We start from the raw sequence: 18,929 nt of genomic DNA, 5'->3' as shown, positions 1-18,929 counted from the left end.
GTGGCCCAAGGCCGACGCCGTGAAAATGCTTATAAGCCAACATCTCCCATCTCCCATCTCCCATCTGCCAGATCCAACTTCCGCTCCGTCAGAGACATTGCCTCCAGCTTTCTCAGACCTGTATGAACAGGACAGCCAAATCCAATCCGTTGAGTGGTACGGGATATGGGTTGCTCCCTTGCTGGGTGCCTGGCTTCTCACGCGGTTGGCGTACCAGCTTGGTCGGTGGACTGTCCAACGCACATCGCGGCCTCCCTTGGACGGCGTCTCGGCCGCGAGTTGCCGTGGCTTCTCCAGACTATTGACATCGCCACCGCATTCGAGGTCATCATGGTCGGGGTGCTCTTGGGCGCCAATATTGTCCTCCTACTCGTGTCCGCCCATGCTGGGCTGATGTCCAGCAACGCGCGGCGAAGCCCGCTGTCCTGAACTTATTGCCGCTTGGTATGGGCCTGACCTTTGGCCTCCCGGCCCATCTGCTCGAAATCAGCCGCTCTGCCGTTGCGTGGTGGTATCGCTGGTTTGCGCGGGTGATGGTGCACCCATTCCCTGCTTCATGGAGCCATTGCCATCGCCAGAGCGGATAACCTGATCCCCTCGATGAGGTATGACTGGGTTGCCTTACTGGTCAGTCACCACACCGCCTCTTGATGATGATGATGACTGTGACCTGAGAGCCATACATACCACTAACCAGAGCTAGGGAGCTGCTGCCATTCTGATGATGATCTCCGTGACCTTGCATGCGGTCGTCCGACGGCACTGTCAGGTCGCCATGAAAATTCACTACCTTCTGCCGGTGACGGCAATGGTGGCCCTGTGGTACCATACGTGGGACCAAGGGCCAGAATCCCGCTGGCAAGTGGTTGGTACTGGGGCCCTATGGATCGTGCTGAGTGTCGTTGCCGTCTCTCATGCAATTTTTGTCCAACAATACTGGAGTGCTGGACGGCCCACCGTAACTATATGTCCCTTTCATGAGCTGCTTCGCATGGACATTACAGTCTCCTCCCATTGGTACATCCGGTGGGGGCAAAACATATATCTTTGGGTGCCACATGCGGGATTTCGCTCGTGCTTCCTACTCCAGCTCTTCTATGTTGTCTACTGGGATGACCCGCCCGGACCGCGCATCCTGCACATTCAGACCTGGCCACGAGCCTCCAGCCTCAGTACACGACTCTACCTCCGCGAACGGCTATACCAGCGTCGACAGCCCGCACTGTTGCTGGGGCCATACGGCTGATCAATCAGCTTTTCTCTGTTTGGGACGATCGTGTCCATCGCCGAGGACATTGGCATGTTGCAAGTGCTTCCCTATATTCGCATGCTCGTCCAGGCGAGCGAGCAGCGGCGGGTCATGGTACGCAAGTTGAAAATCGTGTGGCAAATGCAAGATTTTGGTATGGCCGTCTCTCCATGCACTGTCCGAACCCGCAGAGATCTTAATGAATCCTAGACCACCAATGTTGGCTGGGTGATTGGATGCAGGACCTTTTGGACCTCGACCTCAGTGAATTCAAGGTATATGATAAATCCTCTGCAGCCGTTAATAATGCTGCCCTGACTCCAATAGATTCTTGAATTTCATCTGTATTACCTTACAAAGGCGACATCCGTCAACCCGGTGACGGGTTCGGAGAGCGAATCAAGCTGTGTCAAGGGCCACTGATGGCCAGAGAAATCGTCCAAGGTCACCTGAGCAAGCGTCGTGCGAAGCTAGCCGCCGGTAGTAGGTTTGATTCCCTTCGACCGTTATACCTGTCGACCTACAATATATGTGAGAGGGGGGATGTCGAACATGCACCCCAAGACTAATGATTTGCCTACCATAGTGTGCGCCCGCCAGTCACTGCGCCAAGACGTCCGAGATATAGTTCAGCCACAGACGGTGCAGACATCAAACTGTGAGACTTTGACCTCGAGCCGTGTCAGATCTGGGAGGCCTCTTGTCGCGACAACGACGCCGCCACTGATCCTGCACAAAGTGATCATCAAAAGTGGGTTGCTCCTCACATTATGGAAGGTGACTCAAAAGCAGTGAGTTCCAACATGCCTTGTAATATGAGACACCCGTCTTTACGCGCAACCGATCCCATGTGTGGCAGGGGCATGCATCGTTACGGCTCCACTTCTCTATCTAGTCCGATGTCTGGACGCTCAACTTGGACAGTACTGGGTCTTGAGGTCTCGGGCCACTTGTTGATGGGCTATTAATCGGTCGCCGGTTTGGCCACGCTGCTCGATAGACATTCCGGGCACATCCGGTGCGCCGCCGGAACAGATTTCCCCGGGCTGGATAACCCGCCAGGTCCTACGAATGCTGACCATGGCATGTCGAACAACGACGACTGCCTCAGAGCTCACATTATGGCTGCTTGGCGCTGCTCTGTTCTGGTATGCTTTGCGTGTAACGTTGCACGAACAATCGCCTGCGTGCGATGAGCAGCTTTGGAACATGCGATGGCGCATGCACAAAGAACACCCGACCGGGGCTCTGTCAGGTCGCTGTCTGCGCGTGCCCTACTGTTGCTGACCAGACTGCCATACGGCCAGTTGATATTGTCGCAATGAGCAGAACAGCCCTTTCGTTGACGGCGCGGTCTGGAATCGACGACGCTGCCCCCACAGAGCAGCTCCCTCTCATTCCCTAGGGTCCATCGCTTGGCGACTATGTCTATGAAGGTATCGAGCAAGATCAGAGGTTTGAGGTCAGTTTGGCAAATACCATGCCGTATACTAGCATCATCAGAGTTATCCTTCCGGCAGGTCGTCGATCTGGAATTTGCCCGTGATGGGTAGATGGGTAGTTGAAGATAACCGCGGCAGAAAACTCTGCTTACGGTAATTTCCCAGCTGGTCTTTCATACCCTTTCATTTTGCCCAGCTGGTTGCCCGGGGGATTGGCATAGTTTGACTCACGTTCCACCACATTTGGCCCGCAGTCCTAACTCAGCGTTTCAAGGGACAAAGAAAGAAATTCATACTGCTCTCGGGCGCGGATTCTTCCAGCGCGACAGTCCAAAACACTATAAATGGCATGTGGACGACAGGCAATTCTCCCATCTATCCAGCTTTCTCTCAATGCCGAGTTCAGGGCCTTCTCATGCGAGAACTGCCCACACGTGCATTAGCAATCATACAAGAGCGTACGTTCAGATCCCGAAGCCGCCAAGACTGCAGCTACTTATTGGGAGGCCCTACAGGGCGCAGATCTAGAAGGCACGCTGTCTGTGAAATTTCATCATCACATACACACACCATTCCCGAAGGAGCCGAAGAGTTGTCTGACATGGAGACGATCAACCTGCAGCGCAGCGACGAGAAACTACCCTACGTACATGAGACCGTGGTCGTCGACTGCTACCTGTCTTCTTATGAGAATCCCGAATACCTGACCTGGAATGGGCCCAGTATCCTATCACCGCGTACGCACCCCGAGGATGTCTTCCGGTATGCCAGTGCCATGCTGTCATACCCCGTCGATTGGTTAGAAATGCACCTTGCGGTCGTCCACAAGTACACGTTCAATTGGGTCGCCATCCCACCATTCTTCCTTCCGCGCGTGGAGTGCAACCTCGGCAACCTTAGGCGGCTCCGCAATCAGATCTGGGAGGTAATCCGTCCATACATGCGGACCATTGATCATGCAAACTACCGGTTTCAGATGTTCGTGTGGCCAAGGGCCGAGCGGGAGCCGGATACCAGGGGAAGATTAGGAGTGTTATCAGGGTCAAACACTATCGATCTGGAAAGAATCCTGGATCCAGTTCGTTTTGTTGGAAACATCTCTTGCGGCTTTTAGTATGGAGGGCATACTGTGTTCTTCTGTAGCATGCGACAAGAGGTTAGAAGGCCGCATTCAGGTAGACTACATTGGTTTATGGCTTCATTGTTTCCTTGCTCTATGATATCTATTTGTATCGTTTCCATGAACGAAGTTACCCGTCTTCTCACCATCCTACAACTCGAGCCAGGGAATCAAGCCCCAACTGTGCTGGGTTGCGGGCAGGCAAAATAGCCCGACTGCACATGGTTTGGCCAGTCCCTGGTCGGTCATCGTTGAGTGCCACAAGTGTCGGAGAGGTTACAGTCAGTCCCTGGTCTGCCCATGTCTAGAACCATGGCCTCGATGTTACCTTCCAACTTCGGGCTTGCGTTGGGTAAACCGTTTCACGCAGGGCTTGCGCGTGGTGTCATCTTGCTTTGAATCGACGAGACAGCCAGCCTTTATAAAGTGCCATGTGAGCCCCAGGCTGGGCCTCTCTCCGCGGTATGCACACATTTCACAAAAACCTCATTCCTCCTGAACTCACTCATATCCTCAGCGAACAATGAAAGCCCACCTGCCACGATTGAATGAGCTCCGGAAACTACTGGCATCAGCAGGAAAGAAGCCGCATTCAGGTATCAGGCCCGATGTCTCACACCACGGAATCGTCTTCGCCCGACGACAGAAGACTGGACTTCCAGGCCGTCTCGGACGAGAGTACGTTAACCGGGAAAAACGAAAGTGAGAGAGCTGGGGCTTGGAAGGTCGATAGCGTGGTCACAATCGAGCTTCTTGAACAGCCCACCGACAGGACTGGTTAGAGGAATCTCATGTCGTTACTTTGCGAGTATGACCCGTCCTCTGTCCTACAATATTCCAAGCCCAGCTACTACTCCGCCAAGAAAGACGCTGATCTGTATTGTCCAGTCTTGAAACCAGAGTCCCGTAGGCTTTACTTCCATTGCGAAACCGAGTGATGTCCTACGAGTTTTTCGAGCTGACTGAGAGCTATAGAAAGCTGGAGGAAGATGTGAAGGATGAGGACAAGGGAAATCACCGCTTGCAAAGAAGAGTGAGCGGCATCTATGTGAGAGCTCCGACCCCTCAGTAAAAACCTGTCGTTCAGCTCCGTACAGGTATAACACCGTCGCGACGGTGATAACGCGGGTTATCAAAGTTCGGTGGTCGCGAACTATATTCATTATTATGGCATGTTATTATCGTGCAAGAGAAGTCACACTAATCAGATAACTTGGACATCTACTTCAACTGAACATTATCATTATAGCAACGATAACAAAGCAACCACGAGTCATGGGTCAAAAAGACCTGGAACAACAAGAAAACTTACCACTAACTACTCCGAGTTTAGAAGCTTACTAATCAGGGTTCTGGAGCAATTACTTCTTCGTTTGACAGTTGACTAGTGAATGTATATGCACGTGCAAGGCCATGCGAGGAATCAGACCCCGCTAGGTGGTTCAAAAACGGACTTAACCCAACCAGAGCGCCATGGAGATGGCCGTCAGCCTTCTGGAGGGGTGGTGCGGATCAGTGGCGCATTGCATTCGACCGTTTCTGTTTGCAATTGAGCGCTCGTTCGAGCCCATGCAGGGTCGTGGCGATATCATCTGCATAGTGGGTACATCACGCGTTGGAGACTTCGTGCGACTAACCATCAGTGTGACATAAAATAGTGGTAGCTCCGCACTGAGGTCTCGAACGGTTTGGGGACAGTACGATCCAGATGTCATGCTGTCGCACACTACACCTTGCTGACAAGGAATAAACACGCTTGCACCAAGAGCTTTTGTCAAGAGGAGTGACAGGTCGGGTGGTGTTGACATTGGCTGACAACCCTTCTGACTTATTAAACAGGCTCATAGAATATTGGCCAGTGCTTGATAGATTCTTGCCAGCGAGCAGGTTGGCCGATGCAGGAACATTATGGAGTCCTCATACCCGATCCTTGAGCTCGAGGTTCAGTACGTCATCTTCCAAACTCAGGAGTCCCATTGCCCAGCCCGCTGCTGCTGCGCATCTGGCAACGGCAACGAAACGCCTTTCGCCGGTGTCACTCAAGTAACTCTCTTTACCAGGTGGCGTCCATTTTGAGGCTTGTTCGTAATCGGTCGTGTCTTTCCGCTCGTGAGGAGGACCACGACCTTGCTTCGCAGCAACCCTCCACGCATTCTCACAACTGTTGGCTATGGAAATGGATATTAGCCAACCACTCTTGCGGAAAAGGTTGCGCAACCTTGTGACGACCCAGTCTCGTTGCGCCGGGTCTGTGCACTGAATGGCGGCACAGAAAATCGGCACAGTCATCTTGATAAGACAAGATCCTAGTGCTGGGCTCAGACCCCCAGCTTCTTGGTAAATTCTTTGTGAGTCGTAGATCCCGGCCGCAATTCTCCCGATATCTTGCGAGTATCCTGCTGTAGTCGGCGCTGCTACCTTTGCAGATACCATCATGGCAGGAGGCATCGATGGATGTAACCGATGTAAGAGAATTTGACCGGCAAAGTAATAGCTCCAGAGAACAGCTATAGTATGTGTCCGGTACTGCAGAGCAGGGCCGAACGGCGTTGGTATTGGGGATACACTATCGGCAGGCAGAGGCATGAAGTGAGGGCCGAGAGCGCTCCCGAATGCGTCGAATGCCGTTAATATACTCTCCCACTCAGCTTCAGCCTCATCGTACGATGTTTCCTCAGATCTTTCTTCATCATACTTGCTATCATCGGCAAAATCAACAAAATCAGGTGGAGGATGTCTTGGCCTGCGGGGCTGAGCCATGCCGTAGAACGGCGGAGCAGTCGACGGCGAACCGGAAGGGGGCTGTACAGCGCCACCAATTGAGGGTCTTGTCTGCTGTTCAGGGTCTCTTCTTGTAAAACGAGCCATAAAACTAGCGAATCTGAAATCGGGCCGCCATTCCGATCCCGTGCTTTGTGTTGCCGTCAGCTTCCGCTTTCTGTCGCGGACACCAAAATCCGTCAGTCGCCCCAGTAAAAGCCACAGATGATCCGCAGAGCCGTATATAGCGTCCAATCGACCCATTCCCGCACGTGGAGGACACAGTCCCCATTGAGAGTATGGCATGCTGCTCCTGTAAGCCTAAAGTTATTCGAATAAGGGAGTGGGGGGATGATACTGACAATAACGGGCCACCACCGATGATACTCTGTATGACATCCTGCTGCAGGTATTGCCAATAAAGGTCGCACTGTATTCGAAAATTTTCAATGTCTTCCCTAGTAAAATGACTCTCATGGCGAGCGCCGGCTTGATCGTCCTCGGTCTGCCCAAGCTCATCGTAATTGACAGCTCGGCCAACAAGGGCTCCTATCAGATTCTCATTGATGTTTCGTTCGCTTCTTGCAAAAGGGTCATCCTTAGAATCCGTATCGGCCAAGCATAATGATTCCGCTAGGGAGAGACTTGAGGGTTCCATTTGTTGCCTCTGAGCCCAGTCTCTGCGTCGTTGGGCACGCAGGCTACGTGTTATTCCAGCAAAGTCAATCTCGCGCACCAACTGAGCCGACCCTGCGACATGACTATTCCACTTAGGGTGATCTGCGCCCATCACTTCGTAGTATCCCAGCAGGAGTGTAGCGGCTAAAGTGCTGATATGCTTACGTCGCATGGGTAGACCAACTGCAACACTGACCCTCCTAAGCGCATAATGGTAGTGCTTCAGGGAAACTGTCGGCGGGGCTTGCTGCAGGAAAGATATGTGTAAGCTGCCCAGAGCCAGTATGGCCTGTAGCAATGCATGGTTCTCCAAGGCTTTTAGAGGGAGCGTATAGGTCCAAAGTCCTTGTCGTGCCGTTGGGACCGGAAACTCCGACATGGTTGAAGGCTCAATGGGGTGTCGCTCAAATACGGATAAAGTTGGCCCGGTAGAATTAATGAAATGCAGGAAGATGCGCGCTGCTTTTGGGTTGTTCAGCGGAGAGAAGCCATAAGTTGGGGCATAAGAGGTGAGTATGTTTGGCTCACTCAAGTAAGTGGTAAAGGTTCGAAGCTGCTGTTGGTCGCGGTTAGCGGATGCCATGATGAGACTAAGTTGATTGTAATCTAGCGCCATCTTCTGCTCGTGAAACTCCTCGTCGGTGTCAAGATCATAGTAATCATCTTCTCGTTCTTCTTCAGCATAAAGTTGTGCTTGAGATGAGGTTGAGCCTGCGAATCTTGCGCCGGGTACTACGGAAGATCCCTGCGGATATGATATGCCCGTATTAGTGGGGTACCGCACCTCTAAGCCACCCGACCGTTGTTGATCCAGGAAGGCCAAGGTATCTGCCAGTTCACGGAGCGCGGGATATCCCCGCGGCAAAACTATATTTGACTGCGGTCGGTCCGAATCTACGCTAGAGTGCTGAAACTCATGAGGCGCTGTTGCTGTGATTGACGGAGAAGTCGGTTCCGTAATTGTGGTTGCAACGGACTTTGCGGCCAGGACCGGTTGACCAGACCTGGTTCGTCTTTGTTGTGAGACTGCATTGCTAAGATCCTCGCTGGGAGGCGGCACATTGAATGTCTCTGTGCTGACAGTTACCGGTTGTGAGGTGGTGCCAGTAATGCCCAATGGATCCTTGAAAACTAGGCGTAAACCATAGCCCTTGCAGACGCGCTTTGACTTGATACAGTTATTACAGATGGGCTTCTCTTCGCCACATTTTATGCGACGTTGCCGGCAAGCTGTTAGGGCGGGTAAGCTCAAGTCGCTCAGACCCTCACTGGAAAGACTCACTTAGGCATCCAGACTTGGTCCTTTTCTTAGGCACTTTCTGACTAGATTGACTGCCCGAGAGCGCCGCCGTGGAGTCTCCCTGCGCTTCCGCCGAAGTGTCAGGACTCGGCACGATGTTTGGCCCACTGGCAAATGGGTCCTGGTGTGATTTCCGGGTGTGGTCGGCAGCTTCCATAGTGGCAAAAAATTGGCACAGAGTCGCTGTCGTATTCTCAAGACGGCAACCGAAAATCTAAAAGACATCCGGACTGTGTACCGAACGACAGCAGCTACGAGTCAAGATCCTGATGTGGAGTAGCATAGCTAGTGGGTGCGAAGAACACGGGACATATAACTTCTTATGGGGTTCCGATGAGGAAGTTCTACCGCAGGCCTGTTCCATCCTGTGATTGGCTGGTATCCATAGCAGAAGCGCCTTAGGCACTAAGGCTGCCCCTCAAGGTGGAGGCAAAATGGAAGCCATCACATTCAGAGAGCTGGTCCCTTCGATCTGGGACCATGGTAGTTGAAGACGACACTAACGATCGTTGAATGGTCACGACAGTACAACAATGTCATAATGATCAAAGTCCTACTGTCATAGGATGTAGGATTCGACTCACCGTCGTCCCTCAGTCAACGGAACCGGTAGACTTGATGACTTTCACCTGGACATTGTGACTTCCATAAACGGCCCGTCCCGACATTTCTCCTCCAAATTCAAGAGACAGCCACAACAATTCGTTCAAGCGGTTGTCACCTAGGGTATCCGGATACCGGTCTTCCTGGCGATGTCTCTCGACGCGGGGTACACACACACACACACACACACACAATTCATTAGCGCCCGGCGGCTCAGCCGAAAGGGCAACTATCACTAAACTATCAACACGAATTCTAATGTACATCTGCTGTATCTCCTTCGAGCCCATACATAGATGCTTTCAGTATATGTCCTCTCAGCTGCCACTATTGTAGGAATCCCTGTGGATTAGCAAATTTGTTAATAGACTGGCTTGAAGGTGCTTCTTCAAGTATTTAATATCCTATCCTCGGCAGTTAAAGCGCGTCTACCATCTGTGGCACAAGGTGGTTGGTGTAGGTTAGTTACGAGAAGGATGTCAATGTCTTGGTTAATATAGTTAGGTGGCGTCGAGTCGGCCCGTGGCGATAGCAAATTATATTAAGGCTCGTACTGCCTCCAATTTCGGCGTCCAATGCTGATCATTAGAAGGCGATTTCCTGCCCAGGCAGAGGGAGAGATTGCCCCGGTGAGTACAAGTACATTATAGCAGTGTAATCTGTTACGCAGTCCACTTCTGACACCGGAAGAGAAAATGCTCCACGGTTTCTCTTACTTGTCTGCATGCACACTGGTCTGTCTGCGCGACATTGATCCGGTAGAGATACCCATTTAATCTTGCCATGCCGGTCTAGAGTTGAGCCAGCACAGTCACTTCTTTCCACAATAATCCATCATACAGCTGCCAGGTGTGCTTTCCTGGGAGTACTGCATCCACTCATTTGACGTGTCTCCCTACGTCCTCTGGCAAGGCTTTCGTGGTGACTGCTTGGGATCGCGGATTCAACGTTGTTGACTTCATTCTGGAGATCTGTGCTTGTGGAATAGCGTCCTTGTGGATCGCAGCCCTGGCCTGCTCTTTAGCTAGGCCCAGTAGTTTGTTATCTTCGCTGGCAGGGACCCAACGAATCTTGACATGGTTTCCTTTTCTCCGCAGTCTGCTCATCAGCTTGTACGTCTGGCAGACGAACTCCTGGCCTGACTGTTGTTGAGGGTTCTGTATCGTGAGGGCCGCCGCTTTGTTGCTGGTGAGCAACCTGAGCCTGAAACCTTTCAGTCCCACCAGCCCGTTTAATGTATGAGCTATAGCCGCTAGCTCTGCGGAGAATGGACTTTGCTCTGATCTTGCGCCCAGTGTCATGGAAAAGGTCTTCAATTTCAGTTTTCGATATCGAGGTGGCTGCTTTTCGGTTGCTACCCCAAATCCTACAAACCCGTTCCGTGCCGAGCTGCTGATCGCGATCTATATTGATCCACCCGGTGCAGGCTGCGGGTCCGGCATGGCTTCGCCATCAGTCTGCATACGTGTCTCCCATGGTGCTAATGTAAACGGGTTAATAGTCTCCCGTGTTTCCATATCAATGTTTTTCAGCGCGTCTGCCACCTGGTACAGCCGCGAACGGTGAAACCGTCTGAATTTCCTGATCCGAGCTGTGTTTTGGCGGAGAGGATTGGTATCAGGGAGCGTGTGGAGATCCATCCACATTTTCACGGCCCGCCTCCAAAAACGGTGTTGCGCCGTGGCAATGTGAGCCTCTGCCTCCGCGACGCTGGTTGCAACGGTAAGAAAGTCCCGACAATTGCCTGCGCGCCCACCCTTTGGACTCGGTTAATCGGCCCCGTGGCCTTATCTTTGAATGCATGCATCCAGACATTAGAGGCGTAGTCCACTACAGGGCCAGTGTCGATGTGAATAGCTGCCGCGCTGTTGATGGGGAGAGACCTCGAAGTCGTCGAAGCTCCATCACTGCCTCAAGGCCTTGGACGCTGCCCTTGCGATGTGTTCCTTATATTTGAGACTGGTGTCCATGAGAACGCCCAGAATCTTGACATGGTCTTTGGGTTCTACCGTTTGTCCCTTGAAGGTGAAGGGCCCCCGGTCTTATTTGTAAGCCTTGGGAGTGAAGTGTATAATGTTTTGTCTGCTTCGAAAGTCGCGCCGCTCCTTTTCTCCCAGTCGAGTGCTTCATTGATAATAGCTTCAATACCTTCCCGTTACTCTGCGCACTTGGTCCGGTCACCAACGCGGTAACATCATCTACGAACGCGATTGCACCTCCCTGGCTGTCGAGTTGTCGTTATACGAGGTCTGCGTTGAAAAAGAGGAATAGAATTGGGGGTAGCGGCGAGCCTTGCGGCAGTCCAGCCTGTGGCAGGCTGTGGGTCTCAGACAGTTGCCCATAGATTTGGATGGTCGCCGTTCGTTCCGAGCAGAACGCCTCAACCCACCGGAGTAGATCCTCCGGTAGGCCTCGCACTTTCATTCTCTGAAGCAACCGTTCTGTGCACACTCCATTGTAGGCTCCCTTGACATCGAAGCTAATCAAGCTCACGACCCGTCGGCCGCGCCAGCCGCGTAGATTTGCTCTTGCAGGAGTACGAGTGCTTGTTCTGCGGACCGCTGCTTTCGGGCGCCGAAGTGGCTGGTCGGGAGCAAATCATAAGTCTCCACCGCGTGTGAGATCCTTTGTGCTACCACCGATTCCAGTATCTTGCTCAGCGTCGCGAGGAGCGAAATGGGTCTCCATGCTTTGGCAATAGCGTAGTTCTCTTTGTTCGGCTTCTTGAGCGGTATGATCTTCGCATGTCTCCACTGTCTTGGCAACGTGTCTTCTTCCAGCGACGCCTGGAAGAGATCCAAGACTCTGTACTTGACCGTAGGCCAAATCATCTTCCAGACTATCGTCGGCAGACCGTCTTCGCCAGGTGCCTTCCAAGACTTTGCCGCCATCAGCTGTCGTTCGATCTCCTCCATCGTGATGGCAGGCATCTCACCTGGCGCTCTTTGTGGTTGAGTTCCTTCATCGTCAACATTGTCCGGCAGGGGCGGGAAGAATTTGGTCAGTAATTCTTCTGCCTGCTCCGTGTGATCGGTGGTCGTGGTCCCATCCGCTCTGAGGAGCTGCGGGATCTTCCCGGATGCTGCGTCTTCTCCCGACTTCAGGTATCTAGCGGCTTTCCATATGTTATCATTGTCGTCAAGAAATTGATTCCAGTGCTTTTTCTTTTGTTGCCGGATGGCATCATGGTATTGTTTTGCCGCGCATCGGGCCATCGTCTCCAGGTAGGGTGCTTTTCGTCCCGCCCGTCGCTCGGACCGGGCGTGATTTCTCCAGTATGTGTGTATGTGACGGAGCTGTGTCAAATCAGCGGTCCACCACCGCTTCGCGTGTGGTGATGGTTTCGGCCTTGGTGTTAATGCATGCACCGCATCCGAGACCGCCGACATGAGCCGGTCGGTTTTCTGCTGCACTGTGCCCTCTGCAGGAGTGGCGGCAAGAGTGTTCGCTATCCTGGCGTTAATCTCTTTCCATGGAGCGTTTTTCAGCAGGAGTCGTCCCTGATGCTTTGGGAGCGACCAGGGCGCATCAAACACGGTCTCAATAGCGCAGTGGTCCGAGCCGTGCTCCGTCCCGAGTATAGCACACTTAATCACGGAGTCTGTTAGGTTGTCCGAGGCCAGGACCAGGTCGATCGTCGACTCGCAGTCCCCGCTGTATCCTCCGCCATGCCATGTCTTTGTGCCTCGTTTGAGAAGACTGCTGAGAATGAGGTCGATGATTGGATCCGCTTCACCTTGTCTTTTCAAAGACACGTCGTCTCCTCCCCAGAGTTGGTCCTGCCGGTTGAAGTCTCCCATAATCAAAATCTCCACCACCGCACCCGTATCTCGCCGTACTTTCGTGATTGCGTTGATTAAGTGTTTGCATGCGTCGTCCAAAGCTAAGACATTGCCCCCTTCCACGTAAACAGATGCCGTGGAAATCAGTCGCTCGGGGAGCCTGATAACCGCTGCCGTTAGGTCCGGAGACTCTATTGGCACTTGTTCCGCCTCGACATCTTTGTTAATCCAGAGCATACTTCGAATTGCCCACCTGCCTTCCCTCCAGGTAGAGGGAACCATCTTCGTCCATTTGTGGTGTCCCATCGGGGTGGTCAAGAGCCGGCCTTGAATCCTCCTCGCTTGGGGTTCCTGGATCGCTAACGCCACCGCGTTCTGAGTCTCTTCGTCATTCATTAAGCTCTCGTGCACTGCCCCCTGTTTTCTCACATTCAGTTGAATAACTCGAAGAGTCTTATTCATGATGCGATGGGTAGAGCTTCCGACAGTCTCTGCTGTACGATTCGTGAGGGCCTCCGCATGGAATGCACTTTGGGATCGTTTGATCGCAGCTACTGTGGTGATGGCCCTCCGCGGCACATTTTGCACATTTCTGCGCGTTCTTACACTGGAAGGCCTTATGTCCGATCTCTTGGCTATTATAGCATTGCATCGGTCGGGGTCGGTATTCAAAGGTGCTGGTCACGCCGGATTCTCCCCCAGCGTGAAAGAACCCGTCGGCCAGGAGCCTCCGTGCATCACTGCCTTTGGTCAGATAAACGACCATTGACCCGTAGGCCTTCGCATTCTCCTTGCTGCTGAGCCATGCAATCTTAGCGATGGAAGCTTCGTTCTCTTCGCCAAAGGCTGCCGCAGCTCCTGCTCGGATATCAACGTTTTCATCAAGCACTGCAGTTCTGTTGACGCTGTCAACTTTGATCGGGTACAGTTCGTCACGAAGCACTCGGGCTCCTGCGCCAACCTTTGTTTCCGCCACCTTCTTAGCCAAGGGGTGTTCAACCTCATCTCGGCATGCAATTCCGATCCGGCTGGTGTTCTTCGGGTCCACGGTGACAGCGCGGCACCGCCAGTTCGTGTAGTTTTCCATTGTCCGGATCTCGGTCTCAGCTGCCGTTCTAATTGGACCTGCTGATGATCTCTCGTTTTCAGTATCTGCCATCTTCGAGGTGTCTATCGTGCAATATAGCGTGTCGGTGAAGGTAGTCGGTGTCGTGTTCCACGATGAGAGATTCCGCATATTGCTCGGTTGGCTGGTGGGGGGACCAAGAGACATATCTACACAGCCAAGGCTGCCTGTGGCCAAGCTTTAACGAGTCCTTGCAGCTGTGTAAAGCAGCTTCGACAGGCCTGCTTGTTCAGGCCACTGCCCCAGTTTTCAGTCCACTCAACTCTCGATGAGCGTCTTCCAGATATTGAGGCCCCGGCCAAAACCTCTCACCCCAGGTGTCTCCAGGTTTGCTCCTTAAGCATGCATCACCGGCATTTCAGCTAGAGCAGCTTCACTTCAGTCAATCAGCCGCAGGTTCTCAGTGCGAGTGAGATAGCGAAGAAGGGTAGCACCTTCCCCACTAGGACGTCACCACTTTGGCCGTTCGACTTCAGGTCCCCAGTGCGAGTGAGGTAGCTGATTTCCGTCTCTTTGCACACCGACACGCGCGTCCGTCCTCTCGGGCCACATAGACAGTCTCGTCAAGTTCTTTCTACTTGTCCGTCACTGTCATTATGTGCCACGCCCCACAGGGAATGTTTCCCTCCTTCGCGTTACTAGCCGAGATCTCTCTTGACTAGCCGACCGTGTCTTGCAGAGGTGGACTAGAAGCATCTCCAGTAGCCCTGCGCGATACTCCGACCATCCTTCACTAACCAAGCTTGTGTCCCCAGTTTTGCAGACCTCCCGAGCACCCGTAGCTACGCCTTAACGAGTTCAGTGAGATTCGTCGCTGGATCGCACGCCCCCAGAGAAGTAGACGGTCAGCATTTCCAATCAAGACTGCCCGTGGCAGAGCCTTAACGAGGGTCTTGTAACCAGAACTGTTGGCGCCCATTCTCCAGACTCGCGTTGTCCACTGCTTGACTGGTTCTAGTCTCCCTCGCCGCTCAACGCATATTCAAATTGTGTTCTCAAGACTTCTGCTGGGCGTGTCGCAATCTCAGAGAGCGTTCAAGCTCAGAGGTGTCCTGTCTCCTGTTTAGGCGATACCACGTCCGCTGGAGAACCAAGTCCAGTGTCGGTCTCGAGTACGAATCGAGTAAACAGTCGTCGGATGGTTTTCATAACCCTTTTCCTCTGATTTTCGTGGGTTGGTCGGGCTCGGCTACCACGGAAAACTCTGCGGCTCGGCCCTACCCGCACCACCTGGATTCTTTTGGCTTCCCCTCCACGCAGCGAGAGGGTACTGACACCGGACACCACGAGAAGGTAGAAATCCATCGTCCTAACTGTCTGACGAGAACAGTTACCCAGCGTGCTCGCCAGGGGCCCTTCCATACAGTGATCTGCGAAATGAGCCTGCCCCCCCAGACACTATTTTGTTGTTTTAGAAATCCTTGGTTGCCGGCTTACTAACCAATAGCCCTTGCAATGATTGGCTTAACAAAGTATATCTTCTATACAATTGGCTTAGCGTTCGCGCCAAGAACCCTTTAAATCAAATGAGAAGTATCTTGCTGGGCAAGCTGATTTCGCAGCTCACTGTATTACAGGGCGCCGACTGTATGCAACGACTGTAGAGGAGACTGTAGAACAGAGAGGCCAAAGAACAAAACAGTGTCCCGGGGGCAGGCTCATTTCGCAGATCACTGTAACGGCTCAAACCATCGTCAGTAAGTGAGGTGTTGTGGCTGTCACTGTGTGCCGAGCGGGCACTAGTCTCGGCCCGATGACGATCCCGGCAGGGGTTACCGAACCCCATCCCACAAACACCTAAGAAACAGCGACAATTTTCAGCGACTATGACTTTCGTCCAAGGATCCCAGCAGCAAGAAAACACTGCAGGCGAGGCCTTGATGGAGAAGAAAATGAGCTGATTATAAACCCTAAATTTGCGACCGGCGGAGAAAGCAACGGGCGGGTGACAAACTAAGATATCCAACAGTATTTCAACAGCTTTAATAAGACACTCAAACACCAGACTAAAATAATTGAAACAGTGAGGGTAGAGATCTAAGAACTAAAAGCTGAATAATAACTCCTGTAAATCTATAATAAGGAACTGCAGGAAGAAATCCAAGCCCTACAGGCCAAATTAAAGATACAACTGCTGAACACCCCCGTGAACAGATCCTGGGCGGAAGTGACTGCTGGCAACCCTCAGCCAGACCCAGTGAGAACTGTCCTGCGCCCCAGGAAGAAATCCAACTATATCCAAATTAATACTGTACCAACCCTTAATTAAGATATTAATAATGACTGATTCTCAAGAGCCCTTTCTACTAAAGCAGCGAATATACATATCAGGACTATTCTGTTAAATGCAGAGACTACCAGAGAAGTGCATATTACGGGCATTAATACTACTAAAACAAGGTATGTTATTTAATTCCGGGATATCTAATCTGCGGAGACAGCCCGGAACAGCACCGAGTAACTAAAAAAGCTGGAAAATAATACTAAAGTAATAAAACCCTGGTTTGGGATTATGGTTTACCGAGTCCCAACTGAGAACTTTAAACTAGAAGGATACAAGAAACAGGAAATTGAGAAGATTATAGCTGAGAATAATCTCTATAACAAGAAATTCCGGGTTGAAGATATTGCATGGTTAAAGAAGAGAAACATACCTCTGGGGAAATCTGTCTTATTAGAAGTCTGGCTGGACTCACTGGAGGCAGCAGAATGGATTATTAATAACGGACTACTAGTAAAGCAAAGATTTATCAGGAGTGTGGAACCTTACCAGATAAAAAAAAAGAAATATCACTGCTACTAATAATTTAGCCATCTAGCCTGGTCATGCAAGGAATGAGTAAAATACAGATATTATATAAGTTATTATGACCAGCGTCACTGCTTCCCAGGAATAAGACCCAGATGCTCAGACTGCAATGGAGAGTACCCAACAGACAACCAGGCATGTCAGGCATCCCCTAACCCCAGTCCATTCTAATGACAGCAAACCTTCGCATCTTACAGTTAAATATCATGAAATCGAGGGCAGGGATGGAAGCCCTCATCAATGATTATTAAAGCTAGAACCTGGACCTACTTCTAATTCAGGAACCGCCAAAGACAGCATACCACACCCACGTTAACCACAGTGCTTGGCGACTCTACCGGCCGACACACCCGGAAATACCTCGGTTCCGCAGCCTCCTCTATATCAACCGGAAGATCTCCACATCATCACACCACCAAATCCAGTATGGTCACCCAGATGTAGTAGCCGTTAAGATCTGGACCCCAGAGCTCCAGTACCTGGTGTTCTCAATCTATATCCAGCCAATCGCGTTACATGACTCATTTGAAGCGAACAGCGCACGCGAAATTTTGGCAGAAATCCAGCAAACCATCCAGGAACAAACAGAGCAGAGCGAACGCACAACAAAAATTATTCTGGCCGGAGACTTCAACCGCCACCACCCAGCATGGAGCCACCGTGCGGTACATCGCGGCTTCGCAGAACATGCAGACGAACTAATAAATTTCTTTCAAGACCACGAGCTGCAATAGTGCCTGGCCCCAGGCAAGACGACATTCTAATCCCTGAACAAACCTGGGACAACTTCAGTACTCGATCTCATACTTACTAATAACATGACACGGCTGATCAAATGCCAACTTTATCATAACCACTATGGGTCTGACTACAGGGGCACATACTCGGAGTGGAGCCTCCAACCAGAGCAAACTAGGAAGCCCAAACCAAGAAGAGCGTACGACCGAGCAGACTGGGCACGAGTAGGCCAAACAATAATAAGGTCGATTAACCCACAATTGAGAATTCAATCCGAGCAGGACCTAGATCAGGCGGTCAACCATCTGATTCAAACTACAATAACCGCGCTCGACCAGCATGTGCCAGTACAGGCCCCATGCCCATACTCAAAGCGCTGGTTCACAGCAGATCTCAAGATCCAACAGGCGGAAGTCAATCAAACCCGCCGGAGGTGGCAAGACAGTTATGCCACTCTTAGACCCAACCACCCAATAATAAAGACAATATTTGCAGAAATGCGCGAAAGAAGATAAAAATGGATAAGAGCAATTAAAAAAGCAAAAATAAGCTACTGGAGGGAGTTTCTTGACAAAGCAGGCAAAGACTATCTATGGAAAGCAGCCATCTATATACGCCCACGAGATGCTTATACAAGCATTCCAGCGATTAAAGTGGGCACGGAGGAGATAATTAACAACTAAAGGAAAGCAGAGACGTTCCTTGATTCCTTCTTTCTAAAAAGGGCAGAACCTGAAGTGGAAGTAGAAAACAATCCCACAGAAGAACTGCCATGGGAGCTAATCACTGAACAGAAGATTTACCAATCACTCCGAGCTGCCAAGGGAACTACGGCCCCAGGTAAAAATAGAATTCCCACGCTTGTATAGAAATATCTGTAGGTATACCTGAAAGAAATGATTACCACAGTCTTCACCAAGTCAGTGGATCTGGGCTACTATCCCAGACAATAAAAACAGGCGCGGATCATAGTGCTGCGGAAGCCGGGAAAGCCAGACTACTCAGCACCAGGAGCATACCGACCGATATCACTGCTAAACACGCTGGGGAAGCTACTAGAAGCTGTTATGGCCCGACAACTCTCCTACTGGGCGGAGAGATTTAAGCTACTCCCGGACACACAATTTAGAGATAGACCAGGACGTAACACCGAGCAAGCTCTGCTGGTACTGGCCAACGCAGTATACCGAGCTTGGGAACAGTCTAGGGTGGTAACGCTGATCACGTTCAACCTAAAAGGCACGTTCAATGGAGTCCACCAAACCAGCCTCGACACTCGGCTGCGAGCTAAAGGCATCCCACCAAAGGCCCGGCAATGGATC

The 18,929-nt window shown here is 51.6% G+C and overlaps 5 protein-coding genes across 5 annotated transcripts; 4 read left to right on the top strand and 1 right to left on the bottom strand.

Annotated features, from left to right (window-relative positions):
• Positions 1-165: 165 nt before the first annotated feature.
• Positions 166-1,672, top strand: BO88DRAFT_455617 (uncharacterized protein; the record flags this gene model as incomplete). The annotated part of the gene is made up of 6 exons (XM_025710879.1): positions 166-339; positions 402-536; positions 704-1,224; positions 1,255-1,403; positions 1,460-1,524; positions 1,577-1,672. 6 exons carry the CDS (start codon positions 166-168, stop codon positions 1,670-1,672), a joined length of 1,140 nt encoding a protein of 379 aa, XP_025560969.1.
• Positions 1,673-1,753: 81 nt separating this feature from the next.
• Positions 1,754-2,102, top strand: BO88DRAFT_84666 (uncharacterized protein). Its single transcript, XM_025713190.1, has one exon. It carries the CDS (start codon positions 1,793-1,795, stop codon positions 2,042-2,044), a length of 252 nt encoding a protein of 83 aa, XP_025560968.1. The 5' UTR covers positions 1,754-1,792; the 3' UTR covers positions 2,045-2,102.
• Positions 2,103-2,729: 627 nt separating this feature from the next.
• Positions 2,730-3,970, top strand: BO88DRAFT_84688 (uncharacterized protein). The gene is made up of 3 exons (XM_025713191.1): positions 2,730-2,911; positions 2,966-3,149; positions 3,207-3,970. Exons 2-3 carry the CDS (start codon positions 3,041-3,043, stop codon positions 3,803-3,805), a joined length of 708 nt encoding a protein of 235 aa, XP_025560967.1. The 5' UTR covers positions 2,730-2,911; positions 2,966-3,040; the 3' UTR covers positions 3,806-3,970.
• Positions 3,971-4,101: 131 nt separating this feature from the next.
• On the top strand, positions 4,102-4,862 carry BO88DRAFT_84664 (uncharacterized protein). Its single transcript, XM_025713189.1, has 3 exons — positions 4,102-4,273; positions 4,329-4,717; positions 4,787-4,862. The coding sequence occupies exon 2, from the start codon at positions 4,360-4,362 to the stop codon at positions 4,591-4,593; it is 234 nt and encodes a 77-aa protein (XP_025560966.1). The 5' UTR covers positions 4,102-4,273; positions 4,329-4,359; the 3' UTR covers positions 4,594-4,717; positions 4,787-4,862.
• A 601-nt stretch (positions 4,863-5,463) lies between these two features.
• BO88DRAFT_466671 (Zn(II)2Cys6 transcription factor) lies at positions 5,464-8,897 on the bottom strand. The gene is made up of 3 exons (XM_025711483.1): positions 8,532-8,897; positions 6,934-8,479; positions 5,464-6,878 (listed from the first exon to the last, which is right to left on the bottom strand). The coding sequence occupies exons 1-3, from the start codon at positions 8,704-8,706 to the stop codon at positions 5,729-5,731; spliced, it is 2,871 nt and encodes a 956-aa protein (XP_025560965.1). The 5' UTR covers positions 8,707-8,897; the 3' UTR covers positions 5,464-5,728.
• Positions 8,898-18,929: the final 10,032 nt, after the last annotated feature.

This window comes from Aspergillus vadensis, assembly GCF_003184925.1.
Source record: "Aspergillus vadensis CBS 113365 unplaced genomic scaffold BO88scaffold_18, whole genome shotgun sequence".
In the NCBI taxonomy this organism is placed as follows: Eukaryota; Fungi; Ascomycota; class Eurotiomycetes; order Eurotiales; family Aspergillaceae; genus Aspergillus; species Aspergillus vadensis.
Note: the sequence above shows the minus strand (reverse complement) of the source record. Positions and strands in the feature narration are given on the sequence as shown.

Bases quoted from the DNA above. Each gene is read 5' to 3' on its own strand.
- BO88DRAFT_84666 (XM_025713190.1), top strand. From the start codon at position 1,793: ATGTCGAACATGCACCCCAAGACTAATGATTTGCCTACCATAGTGTGC.
- BO88DRAFT_84688 (XM_025713191.1), top strand. From the start codon at position 3,041: ATGTGGACGACAGGCAATTCTCCCATCTATCCAGCTTTCTCTCAATGC. The intron at 3,150-3,206 runs GTACGTTCAGAT...GAGGCCCTACAG, and splicing joins ATTAGCAATCATACAAGAGC to GGCGCAGATCTAGAAGGCAC.
- BO88DRAFT_84664 (XM_025713189.1), top strand. From the start codon at position 4,360: ATGAGCTCCGGAAACTACTGGCATCAGCAGGAAAGAAGCCGCATTCAG.
- BO88DRAFT_466671 (XM_025711483.1), bottom strand. From the start codon at position 8,706: ATGGAAGCTGCCGACCACACCCGGAAATCACACCAGGACCCATTTGCC. The intron at 8,480-8,531 runs GTGAGTCTTTCC...CCGCCCTAACAG, and splicing joins GACCAAGTCTGGATGCCTAA to CTTGCCGGCAACGTCGCATA. The intron at 6,879-6,933 runs GTCAGTATCATC...TTACAGGAGCAG, and splicing joins ATCGGTGGTGGCCCGTTATT to CATGCCATACTCTCAATGGG.